This window comes from Oncorhynchus clarkii, chromosome 19 (genome assembly GCF_045791955.1).
Source record: "Oncorhynchus clarkii lewisi isolate Uvic-CL-2024 chromosome 19, UVic_Ocla_1.0, whole genome shotgun sequence".
Lineage (NCBI taxonomy): Eukaryota > Metazoa > Chordata > Actinopteri > Salmoniformes > Salmonidae > Oncorhynchus > Oncorhynchus clarkii.
This window is the reverse complement of record NC_092165.1, coordinates 23,391,389-23,405,446: the sequence shown is the minus strand read 5'-3', so window position 1 is coordinate 23,405,446 and position 14,058 is coordinate 23,391,389. Positions and strand designations below refer to the sequence as shown.

General features: G+C 42.3%; 1 protein-coding gene across 3 annotated transcripts in view; it reads left to right on the top strand.

Annotated features, from left to right (window-relative positions):
• Window positions 1-839: 839 nt before the first annotated feature.
• The window catches only part of LOC139374941 (protein Smaug homolog 1-like), a 102,715-nt gene continuing 89,496 nt past the window's right edge, over window positions 840-14,058 (top strand). For 2 of the 3 annotated variants that reach the window (XM_071116202.1, XM_071116201.1), the window contains exon 1: window positions 2,306-2,724. In XM_071116202.1, the coding sequence (XP_070972303.1) occupies window positions 2,529-2,724 (196 nt within the window). In that variant the 5' untranslated portion in view covers window positions 2,306-2,528. Of the gene's footprint in view, window positions 1,054-2,106; window positions 2,725-14,058 lie in introns of those variants that run through there. The other variant, XM_071116200.1, reaches the window with a different exon arrangement.

Sequence of the window (14,058 nt, the reverse complement as noted above, 5' to 3'; positions counted from 1 at the left end):
TCATTATTTTTTTTACGCAACTATTCTTTTACTTTTGTTCTAACGTAACATCTGTGCACAATTAGATGCATTAATGGATGTATTAGAGAATTTAAAAAATACAACAGGAAATTGTCAATGCTAAAAAAAAACATCAAGGTTTACACATAAAACATAAAATACCAATTGTATCAAATTTAAATATCAAATTGTATTTCCGGGAAGATTGGTAACATCACGCAGAAGCATTTAATTCTTATTTTGCCCACTGATACTGTAACTCGAAACATTGTATCAGCTGCTGTATTGCTATAACATGATACAATGCATCACTGTTTATGTTACTATCATTGAAACAATGTTAATAATATCTATTTTGCATTTGAATTGAACCAGAGGTAGGTAGGGTGGGGTGGTTGAGGCCCTCTGCTGTATGGAACGCACACATTGGAACTAAATGTACAATAAAGAACTTCAGGGACAGGGAGGCACAATGGTGTCGTTGATAGAATCTTTCTCTTCATCCTGTATTTGTAATGTAAACACTGCCAAATGATCAACTCCGACAAAAAGGTATCTTTCGCCACGTATTCATCTTTTATCGATCTGCTTTTTGCAAATGTAGGTGAAAGTGTTGTACAGATAAGTGAACGGGACAAACTGAGGCAACTCCCGCCCCTGTTTCATATACACACACAACTTCACTCTTGTTTTGATTTTGTCCTCTTTGCTTTGGAAAAGCCCCCCCCCCCCCCCTTTGTAAAACATGTTAATGCCTCTGTCGTCTCGGTTGCTGGTAGGCTACGTGATCTGTCCCTAACCCCATGATCTATTTTTGTGCTTCCTTGTGCTGCCAAGCCCCTGACGTAATGCTTCGTGTTAATTATTCGCATGTGGAAAGCAAAGCCGAGTCTCTCCTCTGGTAAAACAAGAGGAGCCTAACTGCCGGAGGAAAAGTTAGTCAAGATGGCAAAACGCACAGATGCAGAGTGAAGGGGCACCGCTGCCCACAGTTTCAAACTTTGTTGCGCACCCGTCTTGCGATCCACACCACCGATGCAGTTGTGCAAGGAAGTGAGTAACGTTTTACACATTTTCTTTGCCACTTTTTTTTAACCAAAGTTCTGGAATATGATTTTGTCGATTATGTTGTCTGAACTGCTCTCGCTGAGTTGTCTGTCCAGTAGGCTACACTGGTAATAGAGAAAATATGCTAACTTAGCCTACTGTATCACCGTTTTTTAAACGTTTTAATAGGGGGAATAAAATGTGTCCAGCTGGACGTTTAATTTGCGGGGAAATGGTTAACGCTCGGGCCTGGCTCTGTGGAGTTTATGGAAACTACACTCAATGTGTATTGCATTACAGTGTAACATAGCTATGCATTGGGCACATTTTGGGAATGTTCTAGACTGCGCATTGAAACTCCTCAATTATTTAATGTAGATCCCTATTAATTTTCCTCGCTCCGAATCGCATCACCTCCACATTTTTACAAAAGATCTAGCCTATCCTCGGTGCTCATGTAGGGCAATGTTTGCCCCAGTGCTGATGAAGCAAAGTGACAGTTTTGGAGACCTGTTAGTGCTGAATGGACCTATTTTAATGCAATATTTTGAAAAAGAATGCAGTCTTTTCATTCAGGGTACTTTCAGTTTCGCGTAGTTGGCAGTCTACCGATTATACAGTCTACAGGCTATTTTCGAAGCAATGTGTGGTGGAAAGCAATCATTTATGCTTTATCATAAAGCTTACAGCAATGACCCTTTGAACATAGCTGCATGTAAGGGACCGGCGCTTTTCTCTTTGGAAATAGCCTACCAGTCGGGATGTTGCGCCAATTACTACTGAGAGAGGGCTACTTTTAAATGAGAAGTATGAGGCATACAGGCTTTGTGTCAGTAGGCAATGGGTGTCACTAATCTCCTGGTTTCAATGTAAAATGTTTTTTAAAATAACAGTCTATTTCAAGTCTGCAGAGAGCAGTGTTGGTCACATTTCCTCTGCATTTGGAGTTCACCGTCGGTAAAGACTTTACTAGATGAATTTTGGACACCAAGCTGTGTGTGTGTTACTGACAGACCGTGTGTGACAGTGTCTCCCAACCATTTATTTTCATCATTTCAGATATAAATGGGATCCCTGTGGAAAATGCCAACAAAATTAATGCTGGTTTGACAGCGCAGAGTGCAGGAGGAAAGCCGACTCTCCTGTCTGAATGTTAAAAACCCCTTGTGCAGATGCACCTAGGAGAGCACCTTGCCACCACTCCCCTCAAGCTGAAACTACAGTACACCTGCTTTTCTAAAAGCCTGGATGATGCTACGCCACTTAAACTGAGCACAACAGCTCAAATCCCTCCTGCTCAAAGTACATATTTCTGCTCCACTCAACATCAACAACAAAAACAGACCAAAAGAAGAGCACATCCAACACAAGCTTTGACCAAAGTTTAACCACTAGAGCAACAATTTAACTCAATTCTCTCGTGACACCAGGAAGGTCACTAACTAGTTTCCACGTTCGGCTTCGTGCCTGTGCCCCAGACCATGATGTTTCGCGACCAGGTGGGCATCCTGGGAAGCTGGTTTAAGGGGTGGAACGAGTGTGAGCAGACGGTGGCTCTGCTGTCGCTGCTGAAGCGGGTGTCGCAGACCCAGGCTCGTTTCCTGCAGCTGTGTCTGGAGCACAGCCTGGCTGATTGCACCGAGCTTCACGTGTTGGAGGGAGAGGCCAATAACCCAGGTAGGCACACTGACACACACACCATCTCCATCTTGACTGTCCATCTAAGTTGATAATGGTGATGCTCTGTTGAAGTTGGCTGGAGAGAATTAGTGCTTTTGGCACTGGTGCCAATTCACATATACACAAACACACATTTGAAGTTATTAACCTCTTAGTCCTTCCACAGACAGCGAAGGGTTAACCGTGCCCATTGCCAGAGTCGGTGTAATATGGCATGGCAACAATGTAGTCATAGCATTAGCTGGCCTGGCATCTTTGAATAGGACACCAGATCATACACGATTCCAGTGTTCTACTGTGGGGTTAAATCAGTTAGGGTTGGTGGTGGTCTGGTTTGTTGCATCAGGCTGGTATGTGGTCATGGAAACAAACACCCTGGCAACCAAACCGGCTCATGAAAAATAGTGGAGCTCTGGCTAGTGATGATGAGAAAAAACACTGTGTGTGTGTGTGTGTGTGTGTGTGTGTGTGTACTGATCCAATGTCTACAGCTGTATATCCAAGACCACATCTGTCGGTCGGCACTGCCTTAATACACATTGAGAAACCGTCTGTAAAGATGGATATGTTATCATTTTCCCCTACACAACACGCATACACACACCGCAACATGGGATTCCCATCAGAGTTTCTAGTGGGCAGTGGCTGTCTCTCTCTCAGCCTCTCTTTGCACTGTGTTCTCCAAGTTATATTGAGGATGTTTAAATGCAGTACAGCCCCTGTTATTGTTCAATATACATTTGGAAACATTAATGACGGACTGTGTATAAAGTTCTTAGGTGGATCATTCCCAAGCCCTAGTTGGATGTACACTGTCAGAGATCAAAGGATGCTTTAAAAAACAATCCAAAGCGACTTCTTTGCTTATATTGCTTATATTTTATGTATGGGTTGCCCTGGGAATCAAACCCACAATCCTGGTGTTTCTTTCTGTCTACACTGATATCAAGTATATGGTTGTCTGAATCACATTGTTATGTTCATTGTAATCTCTTCAGATGCAGAAATGTGGATGGCGGGTTAAATACATTTAAAAAGTCTCAGGCAGATTTAAGATGTATAAATTCAAGTCTTTGATGTCTATTTTATTGTTGTGAGAAGGTTGGAAAAATATGCATATTTGTGGTAGAAATTGATATATGTGGCCCTCACAGGGTTAATTTGTAGCTGGAAGATCTAAGTTGTGGAAAGGCGCAGCTATTTGGAATGTACTGTAGTAATAAAAGGAATCCAGAATTACCTACTTATTTCACTGCATGAAGAGACTGCTTTGTTCCCTGAACAAAGTGATGCAACTTATTTGCTGCTTGTCACAGCAAGTCAAGAGTCAAAAGACTGATGATCAGTGTGTGACTAGGGTAAGGGAGAGGGGGATTAATTTTAGTCACTGGATGAGGGCGCACTTTATTTGGATAAACCATTTGTAGATGCTACTATCTGTTGATGAGCAACTGCTTGCTAAGATAACGGTTAGTTTTACAATAAGAGTTAGGGTAAGGGTTAAAGTTAGGACAGGGTTTTCCAAACTCTGTCCTTGGGACCCCAAGGGGTGCACATTTTGTTTTTTTGCCCTAGCTCTACACAGCTGATTCAAATAAGCAACTAATCATCAAGCTTCGATCATTTGAATCAGCTGTGTAATGTTTGGGCAAAAAACAAAACGTGCACCCCTTGGGGTCCCGAGGACAGAGTTTGGAAAACCCTGGGTTAGGGTAAGGTTTAAGGTTAGGGCTAGCAGATAGTCTGTAGAGCATCTACAGACTAACAATCCAAATAAAGTTTTACCAACATTTCATTGCGATTTCATCATTGAATTTCTACGTAAATTATCAGACCTATTGTTGTGCTGATCGAATCTGGAAGTTACCTCGGTTCAAGTAATTTTACCTAAATGTTTTTTTTTTCTGTGCTGTGGCACTGCTCAGTCCTGATGTGTTTTTCTGTTATTTTCTAGTTCTCCTAACCCTCTCTCTTCCCTCCCTCCTTCATGCTCAGAATCTTTTTCTCAATCTCCCTCCCGGTGTGATAAGCACAGCAGACCTATTTTTCTTATTGAAAAAGAGAATGCAACACATACACGTTCCATTATCCCATTATCCACCACTCAGCCTATTACTATCTAGGCTAATATCAGTGTCTATATGTCAAGGAATATCCACTTCAAAATGAACAGGTGCTCTGTTGGTCAGGACTAAGAAGCAATGCTAAGAACACCATAGTCACCTTTTATGGGCAAATTGTCTGCAGTGTCATTTCACCATTCTAGTACTGCTGGGGACGAGTAGCTGGATTGGTTGAGTGTTGGTAGCGCCGCTTGCTCATTCAACAGTAGGGGAGACAAGGAGGAGGAGGATGATGATTCAGTGTGGCACAGACATGATGGCATAGCCACCTCAGGGAGCTGTCAAGTAGCATTATGAGGACCACAGTGTCTTTACTTGTAAGGACCACACTGTCCATATCATGAGGACTTGTCAGGAACTGGTCGTGTCTGATATTAGTCTAGCCTCGTTCCAGATCTGTATGTGCTGTGTTAACTCCTATGCTATGGTCATTGTGATTCCAACGACAGAATGGCAAGACAGCACAAACAGACCTGGGACCAGGCTCATCTCTGCACCTTTCTCAATAGATTGGTTCACTGCATGTTGGAGCCTAATAATAGTCTGCTGCTGGTCACCTCATTTCAGATGTCATGTAGGGTTGGGCGATTTATATCAAATCCATTTGAATGTAAGTTTTAGCGCGATTTTTCCAAATGTCTGTGTCGCAAGAATTAAGGTTTTTATGCGTGTTTATCTTTTTGGCCTCGTCTCCTTCGCTCCTTCTGTGCTGTGTGCACTGTGCACCTTTACCACTCGCACACAGACACCAAGCCCCTCCCTCTGCCACTCACAACAAACCTAAAATAATCACTTCTTCCTCTCTGACAATAAGCAGTTTAAACCCACTGTTTGCATTTGAGCCAACAGAATCGGTCATATGGACGCCAAAACGCATTGAGACATTCTTTTACTGTAATAGTAGAGAACATAACCTTTCTAATGATACACTTTTTATGTTTGAACTCTGAAAATGTAGAACAGAGCAGACCCTACTAAAACGTGAGTAATAATAAACATGATTGTGGAAAATGTATGCTCCGTTTCTGTCACGAGCGTCATTGCGTACCACATACCTCTAGCAGCATTTTAGCCACAGACTTATGCGCTAGCTGTCTGTTTTAAACATTTGCAATGAGCATACACATTTATATGAGGAATTGGCAACCTGTTCTTAATATGATAAATTAGCATCTTTTCCACGTAGGCCACTTGATTTCCACATTTTAAACAAAGCGAACATGCTATGTTGTTCAAATGGACTGGAGGATGTATTCAAAACAGTTCTACCTTGTTAGCAAGCAAATGGATCCAATTAGGCTAGACTTGAAATATAAAGATCAGCTGGCTACTTACTAGCAGGTGGGCTTGTGCTTGAGATTGTTTATGAGATCTGTATTAATTTTCTATAGTATCTGCTATAAGAAATTGGTCATTAGTGGATGTGCATGGTTCTGGTTAAATTTGTAACAAAAATTGCATTTTATAGACCTACTTATTGCAAAAAAGCAGAAAATATTTGGTTTATATTTGGCCTAGGTATAATTTTATATAAGCCCTGATTTCTGTTTTAGATGCAGTCACCTTTAAATAAGCTTTGTTGCACAACTAGAGATGTATTTTTGTATTTTTTTATTTTCTAGCCAATCTCCCATGTTTGAAAAAAATAGATTTCTATTCCATATCGCCCAGGCCAAACATCATGCTTCCCTGCGTTCACCGCTGATGAAAAACCCTTGACGGAAAACGGCATTCCTTGCTGTAGTCGTAAATGGGTTCCGATGATGGGGATATTGTCTAGGAATGTGGGCATGGAACATAGTTGGGAAGTAACAGCAGAGGATATAATAGGGCTTTCCAAACGAAGAACAAAGAAATGGTGAAGGATATGATGATGAAGGAAAATAATATGAAGTTATGTTAGGAACTCTTTAATGTCTTGTATTTTAGGGGTGCCCTTTTTGTCTACCTGGGACAATTTACCAGGGTAATAGTGTATTGCACTGCACTAGTGAACAGCTTCAAATCATTGCTACTGCAAACCCCTAAAGTTCCAGTGGCCAAACAGGATATTTTTTAAATAAAATTAACTTTGATACAAGCTACATGTCATCCAAGATAGACATACGGGATAGATTAGTAGAAAACATAATAGTGGCTGAAGTGGAATTTGAAGCTGAACCTCCAACATCATCACCCCTGCTCAGAAACTACTACTACCACGACCCCTTCCCAGACACCCCCATTCTTCAGTGACCAACACTCCAGATTTGCTCAGGTCTCCCCAGCCTCAACCTTCCTCTTCTTCTTCTTCCAGCTGCTTTTCTGAAGAGGAAAAGTCTCACCCCCTCCCTGTCCTGTCTCGTCCTGTCTAGCAGAAGAGAAAAGAGCCCTTGTCTCTCGTTTGGGTGTTGAACTATTTCATTGCACCCACGCATGAGCAAACAGTTTATTTCTGGCCACTCGGCTCCGTATTCCGTGAACTCATACGGAACCACAGGAATGGTGGGACTGAGGACCTGCCAAAAAAAATCCCTCCTAGTCTCCCTCGCAACAGTCGGAATCAAACGCCACTTTTCCCCCCTTCCCAACACTAACGGCAACACAAAGCCTTGACTTAACTGAAAGAAAGAAACAGTGACTGAGGAAGCTTTTGAAACTCCTCTGACTTCATTAGGGACCATACTTCCACTAGGTGAGCCTGAATTAAGGTACTTGTACCAACGTCAAGTCAGACATTTTGAATGAGCGTCATAGTTTCTAATTCTAGTAGGTCATTGATTTTAATTAATCTGCCTACACACGCATCATTATTTTGTTTTCAAGCTAAGGCTTGTGCAAGGCTAGTTCTTTATTCCAGCTTTGAGCAGGGGTTGGAACCAGTTCAGGAAACAGAACGGAACCTGTAACGAAAGTAATTCATACTGTTCCGGAACATAACTGTTATTTTAAAAGCAGGGGAACTGGTTAATAGCATTATTTTACGTTCCAGGCATTTTTTTTCCTAGTCCCACAACAAAATGCAAGAAAGCGCCTATGCAAAGCCTTCACTCCGTCACTCAAACATATTCCAGTGTCTAACCTGCAAGCTGAAAATCTTTTCCTGTGCGTGTTTAGGCAAGTTAAGTTAAGGATACTATAGCTCAGTTATCACATTTCATGTTGGATTTATTAACTACAAAAATGTAAGACGTGTTTTTCGTTCTGGTGCCGCTCTGCACACACAAGTTTGTTAGCTAGCTAGCTCAAAGAACATGTAAATTTCCTCAATAGAAGCCGTTCCTCCTACTGTCGGTATAATTCTGTGGGCCTAATTCCGGTAATGCATGTACATAACAAGATGCCCAGCGCTTCAAGCCTCCTCCAGAACCCTCTCACTCTCTTCCCCACGCGCAACATTTCAGTCACATCTTGCGCCATAGGCTACACTTCTCTGTCCGTCATGCATGTAAACAACTAGCTTGCTTGCTCTAGCCACACTGGTGGTGAAGTAATTTAATGAGCTAAATGTAAAAACCTGTTGATGTCACGGGTTTAAAAAAATAACAATATACACCGGTAGTTTTTTGGGGTTCGAACCGGTTCAGAATGTATTTTTTGGATTGGAAAATTGTTGGTTCCAACCCTTGGCTTTGAGTGCCATGTAGAGTTTTGTATTGCATGGTTTATGCAGCCAAGTGTTATAACTGAAGCAGTGCTTAGTGCTGTGGGCTAATTTGATGAGTTATCACCAGTGGACAGGTATGGATTTCGGGAGACCTCATTTCTTGAGAATTCAACACAGCATTCTGCAGTGAGTGATGTGTTAAGAACCCACAATCCAACACAGCTCCATTTTGCAGCAGATTGTCAGAAACGGTCTATATGATTCTCCCTCCCACTATATTTTGGCCCCAAACCCTTTCGATTTAAACCTTGAGCTGCTGACGCAAAGCTTCTAGGTTGAGACTAATGGAACAACTGAGGGGTAAGTTACGATTACGGAAACCTTCCTCCAAGTCACTCTATCCCCTTTTTAGCAGTTGTGTGGTTTGACCAAAGGTGTGAATGGATGCTCCGTCAGCACTTGGTGCCTGAGACTGTGGCATGTAATATTCAGGCTCCACCCTCTGTCTGGACAGGTGAAACACATTGTTAACCTCATTGATGAATAGGCAGCAGACGCAGACCACAAACCATTTGGTGTTTCCCTATATAGTTCCTACCCTCCCTTCCTCCTGAGGCAGCTGGCCATTTTTGGAGGCATTAAACAGTGCATGTCATTGTATACAGAGGCTTGGGCGCCATCCAGTCCCAACTGTGTGCAGGCACTGCTCGCATGACATGGGGTTGGCCAGGGACAGGACTGTATAACAGCCTTATAGGGCCCACTATACAGTATGTGATGGAGACTGTGTCATTGATGTAAATTCAAGCGATTTGATGAAGTTGGACAAACTGGGATAGACTATTTTAGTGGAGGATTTAGCACTTGGAAAGACGTGCTTATCACAGACTACACCCACCCCCACAACAATCTGTCTCTCACTGCATCGCTGCCAGCCACATCCTTCTCCCCTCACTGAAAGGTGTCAGCCTAGACCAAGCGCCCCTATAGTCCATGACTTCTCCCTGACAGAGCTGATTGGCTGACACAGGGTCACTCTTGTGCTGTGCCAGGATGACATCAGCAGGCGAGTCCAAGCCCACGGCAGCTGTTTCCCGTGTGATGAGCACAAGAGGGGACTTTGACTCCGGTAGCTTGTTAGTGACATCACTGGTTCCTTCCAGAGACTGGAGGAGGAGTAAGTGTTGCTTCCTTCCCTCTCATAACCCTAGCCTACGTTTGAACCAGGGCCCCTCTGAACACGTCAGACAACCTCAAAGCATTGTTACCTATCGCTCCACAAAAGTTGCAACCCTTGAAGAGCAAAGGTCTGAGCGAGTGACGCCACCAATTGAAACGCTACTAGCGTAACTGGCTAGCCATTTCACACCAGTTCCACTCACCCCCTTTGACCTTAGCAACCACTGATCTGGGTCAACAGCATCAATGTAACAATATTGCTTCTGTCCCTTTCCTTGCCGCAACCTGGGCTGGAACCAGGGACCCTCTGCACACAACAGAAAGTGTCCCCAGCGAGAAACTATTTGTCATTCAAAAAGGTGGACCTAACAAGAGTCACTAACCACAACCAAAACGTAACAGGTCAAGTTTTAAGAGGGGTACTGAAAGACACATGGGGTCCACTAAAAGTTGAATAGCAACAACAGCTTGGCTCTAAAAGACACCCACCATGAGAACCCACTAAATTTGCCAAGATACAAACAGAAGAAAAACCCACACCAAAGAAGAGCAAATCCAAACAGGGAAGGTCCGATAAAGGATTGCTTTTCTAGAAATCAAATAGGGAGAGCCAACTAAAAGTGTTAACATCTCTCAAGACAACTGGCGCACTGTGCCAGCCACTGTTAAATATCACCTGGACCAGCACAGGTGACACACCTTCTGCCTAACGCGATGGACAACCAGCACAGGTGTAACACATACTGACTAACGAGGTGACACTAATCTTTGCGCCCCACGTGCTAACGTGCTCCAACAGATTTGTTTTTGTTTAAGGTGGTGTCCTGCAACAGTGTCTCTCAGCAAGCTCAAAGGAACTCTGACATTATATCCAAACATGAGCTCATTCGAACTTAAACCAAGAGATTATTGAACAACTTCCCACGCTGCAAACAACACAAAAGGGACCCATTCATCCCAGTCTTTCTCAAACTCAACTCGGTAAGCTCTCAACATAGACTTTAAAGTCTGATAAAATCTCTCAAGCACCTTGAGACTCCGGGTGGTAGGCACTAGAGGGGCAATGGTTAACACCCAATTGCTGTAAGCACTTGCTGGAAGACTTTTGACATGAAATTCAAACCTTGGTCTGATTGCACTATCTGCGGAAGTCCAAACCCCACCCCTCCCAAAAAAAGACATTACAACCAATAATGTACACTACCATTCAAAAATGTGGGGTCACTTAGAAATGTCCTTGTTTTTGAAAGAAAAACACTTTTTTTTTGTCCATTTAAAATAACATAAAATGGATCAGAAATACAATGTTAGACATTGTTAATGTTGTAAATTACTATTGTAGCTGGAAACGGCAGATAAAACATTTTTTTAATGGAATATCTACGTCGGCGTACAGAGGCCCATTATCAGCAACCATCACTCCTGTGTTCCAATGGTACAGTTAGCTAATCCAAGTTTATCATTTTAAAAGGCTAATTGATCATTAGAAACCCCTTTTGCAATTTATGTTAGCACAGCTGAAAACTGTTGTGCTGATTTTAAAGAAGCAATAAAACTGGCCTTCTTTAGACTAGTTGAGGATCTGGGGCATCTGCATTTGTGGGTTCGATTACAGGCTCAAAATGCCAGAAACAAAGCCCTTCTGAAACTCATCCGTCTATTCTTGTTTTGAGAAATGAAGGCTATTCCATGCGAGAAATTGCCAAGAAACTTGAAGGGGTGACTCCGGGATGCTGGTCTTCTAGGCAGAGTTGCAAATAAAAAGCCATATCTCAGGCTGGCCAATAAAAATAAAAGATTAAGATGGGCAAAAGAACACAGACACTGGACAGAGGAACTCTGCCTAGAAAGCCAGCATCCTGGATTCGCCTCTTCACTGTTGACGTTGAGACTGGTGTTTTGCGGGTACTATTTAATGAAACTGGCAGTTAAGGTCTGTTTCTCAAACTAGACACACTAATGTACTTGTCCTCTTGCTCAGTTGTGAACCGGAGCCTTCCACTTTATTCTGGTCAGGGCCAGTTTGCGCTGTTCTGTGAAGGGAGTAGTACACAGCGTACAAGATCTTCATATACAATAACAATGTCTACACTGTATTTCTGTTAAATTTTGATGTTATTTTAATGGACAAAATGTGCTTTTCTTTCAAAAACAAGGACATTTCTAAGTGACCCCAAACTTTTGAACGGTAGTGTATGTGTTGTGATAATTCCGTTGTTTTCTGTTAATTCATATGCCTTGCGACCTTGAGATATGTATGCGCCTAAAGGCTGAGACAATAAGAAGGGCCATGTCAGAATAATTTCAACCACACCTTTGTTTTATCATAAAATCGGATAGCAACCTCTGTCTGGTGAAGTCCACAATACAACTTAGTCTAATACAGTGACAATTAAAATATACCAAAAACAATTTAAACTAAATATGATGTGGCTGTCCATGGTTCTGATTTCTGTTTGTGCCCTAGGCTACCTGGCTAAAATGCTTGCTTGCCTAACTTCCATTTTAATTGGCAACGTTATCTAGTTAACATTAGCTTTCTACATCTAGCTACTGTACATATTCAACTTCCATCCTCTCAGGCCAGGGGCACAACAATGTATGAATTAATGGTTGGAGCTGAATTGACGTTTATAATCATAGGCCAGTACGGAGAATTAAGTAAAACCACAAGTCCAAAGGAGGACAACACAACGAGATGCAACAATTCAAGTCGTTTCTGTTAATGACGTATGCTCTCAAAGCTGATTGGCAATTTCTTTAATATATATTTTTGTCAAGTGAGGCCAAATGCTTGCTGGCTTCCCTTGCATTCAATGCTATGGGCGGCAGCAATGCCATACTCGTTTGGACCAGACAGTATCAGGTAGATGGCCTACACATAGAGAGACAGAGGGGCGCTGTTTCGCTTGCTCGGAAGCTTTCTCCTGTGAGATCCATTCAATGTGGGGAAGCCTGGCTTCCCTTGGTGTCCAAGAACACACGCCACTGTGCCTTAACAATACTAGGAGCTGTGATTTTCGTCAGTGGAACAATTGGCAAGCGCACATGATGGTCAAGAGATTGGTTACCACTCTTTGCTTTGGGCAAAGGACCAACACAATCTACCTGAACCCTGCTTGTCAAAAGCAGGAATAGGCTGTAAAGGTGCAACCGCTACAGCTTGGTTCTGTTTATCTGTCCACTGGCAAACGCAACATCTTGTTTCAGACCAGGCCTGAAGAAGTTAATCACAATACGATCATACGTCTTCTTGATCCCAAGATGGCCTGCCATACTACCATCGTGAGCCAACCTCTGTATTTCTTGTCGAAATGTAACTGGAAAAACAATTTGAGATGCACTGGGCCAATTGTCTTGCCCAAATGCCATTTTCTCATTAGAGCACCATCTCGGTCAAAGTAACCACCACAAACTTTGTCAAACTCTGTTCCTTCAGCGGTCCTACAAACTCAAAGGAGAGGTGAACTCGGGAGGTTTACCGAATCCGAGCTGGAGTTGTGCTGAAAGGTGACGTGTGTTAAGGTCTTATTGTCTAGTGCAGGGATGGCCAACTGGCCAGTTCAATAGATGTGGGTACGCAGACCCACGAGCCACTGTGGCCCCTCATGATGAGTTCAGATTTTTTTTGTGGCCCTTCTCATATCAAAGTTGCCTAGCCCTGGACTGGTGACTGTCTATTTGAGGTGTTCAAACAAAGTTTAAAAACAAGGTACCCTTTTTCTGTGTTGGTGTGCTCTCTACAGAAACTAGCACTGCTGCAAAGACCTCGTACTGTTTATATATCATCTGCAACTAGATGTGTGCTACCTTTCCCAAATTTGACTGTCGCGTGAATGACGAGCACCTAATTAAACGTGGCTTGCTCTTGGTTATGCTACTAATATTTAGCTTGCCAAATATAATTATTGTGTGCAATAATAGTGTTACATGGTTTTTAAATGACTACTTCATCTCTGACATGAAATATCTATTTGAGCATGGTGAAGTTAATATTTACACTTTGGATGGTCACTACAAATATACAGGCATCCTTCCCCAGCACAGGGATTTCACCATGAGGCCAATAGTGAGTTTAAAACAGAGTTTTATGGCTGTGATAAGAGAACTGAGTATGGATCAACAACATTGTAGTTACCCCACAAATCTAACGTAAATGACAGAGTGAAAGAAGGAAGTCTGTACATAATAAAAATATTCTAAAACATGTATCCTGTTTGCAATAAGGCACTAAAGTAATACTGCAAAAAAAATGTGGCAAAGCAATTCAATTTTTGTCCTAAATAGAAATTGTTCGGGGCATTTCCAATACAACACACTACTGAGTACCGCTCTCCATATTTTCAAGTATGGTGGTGGCTGCATCATGTTATGGGTATGCTTGTAATCGTTAAGAACTGGAGTTTTTCAGGATAAAAAAGAAACGTAATGGAGCTAAGCTCA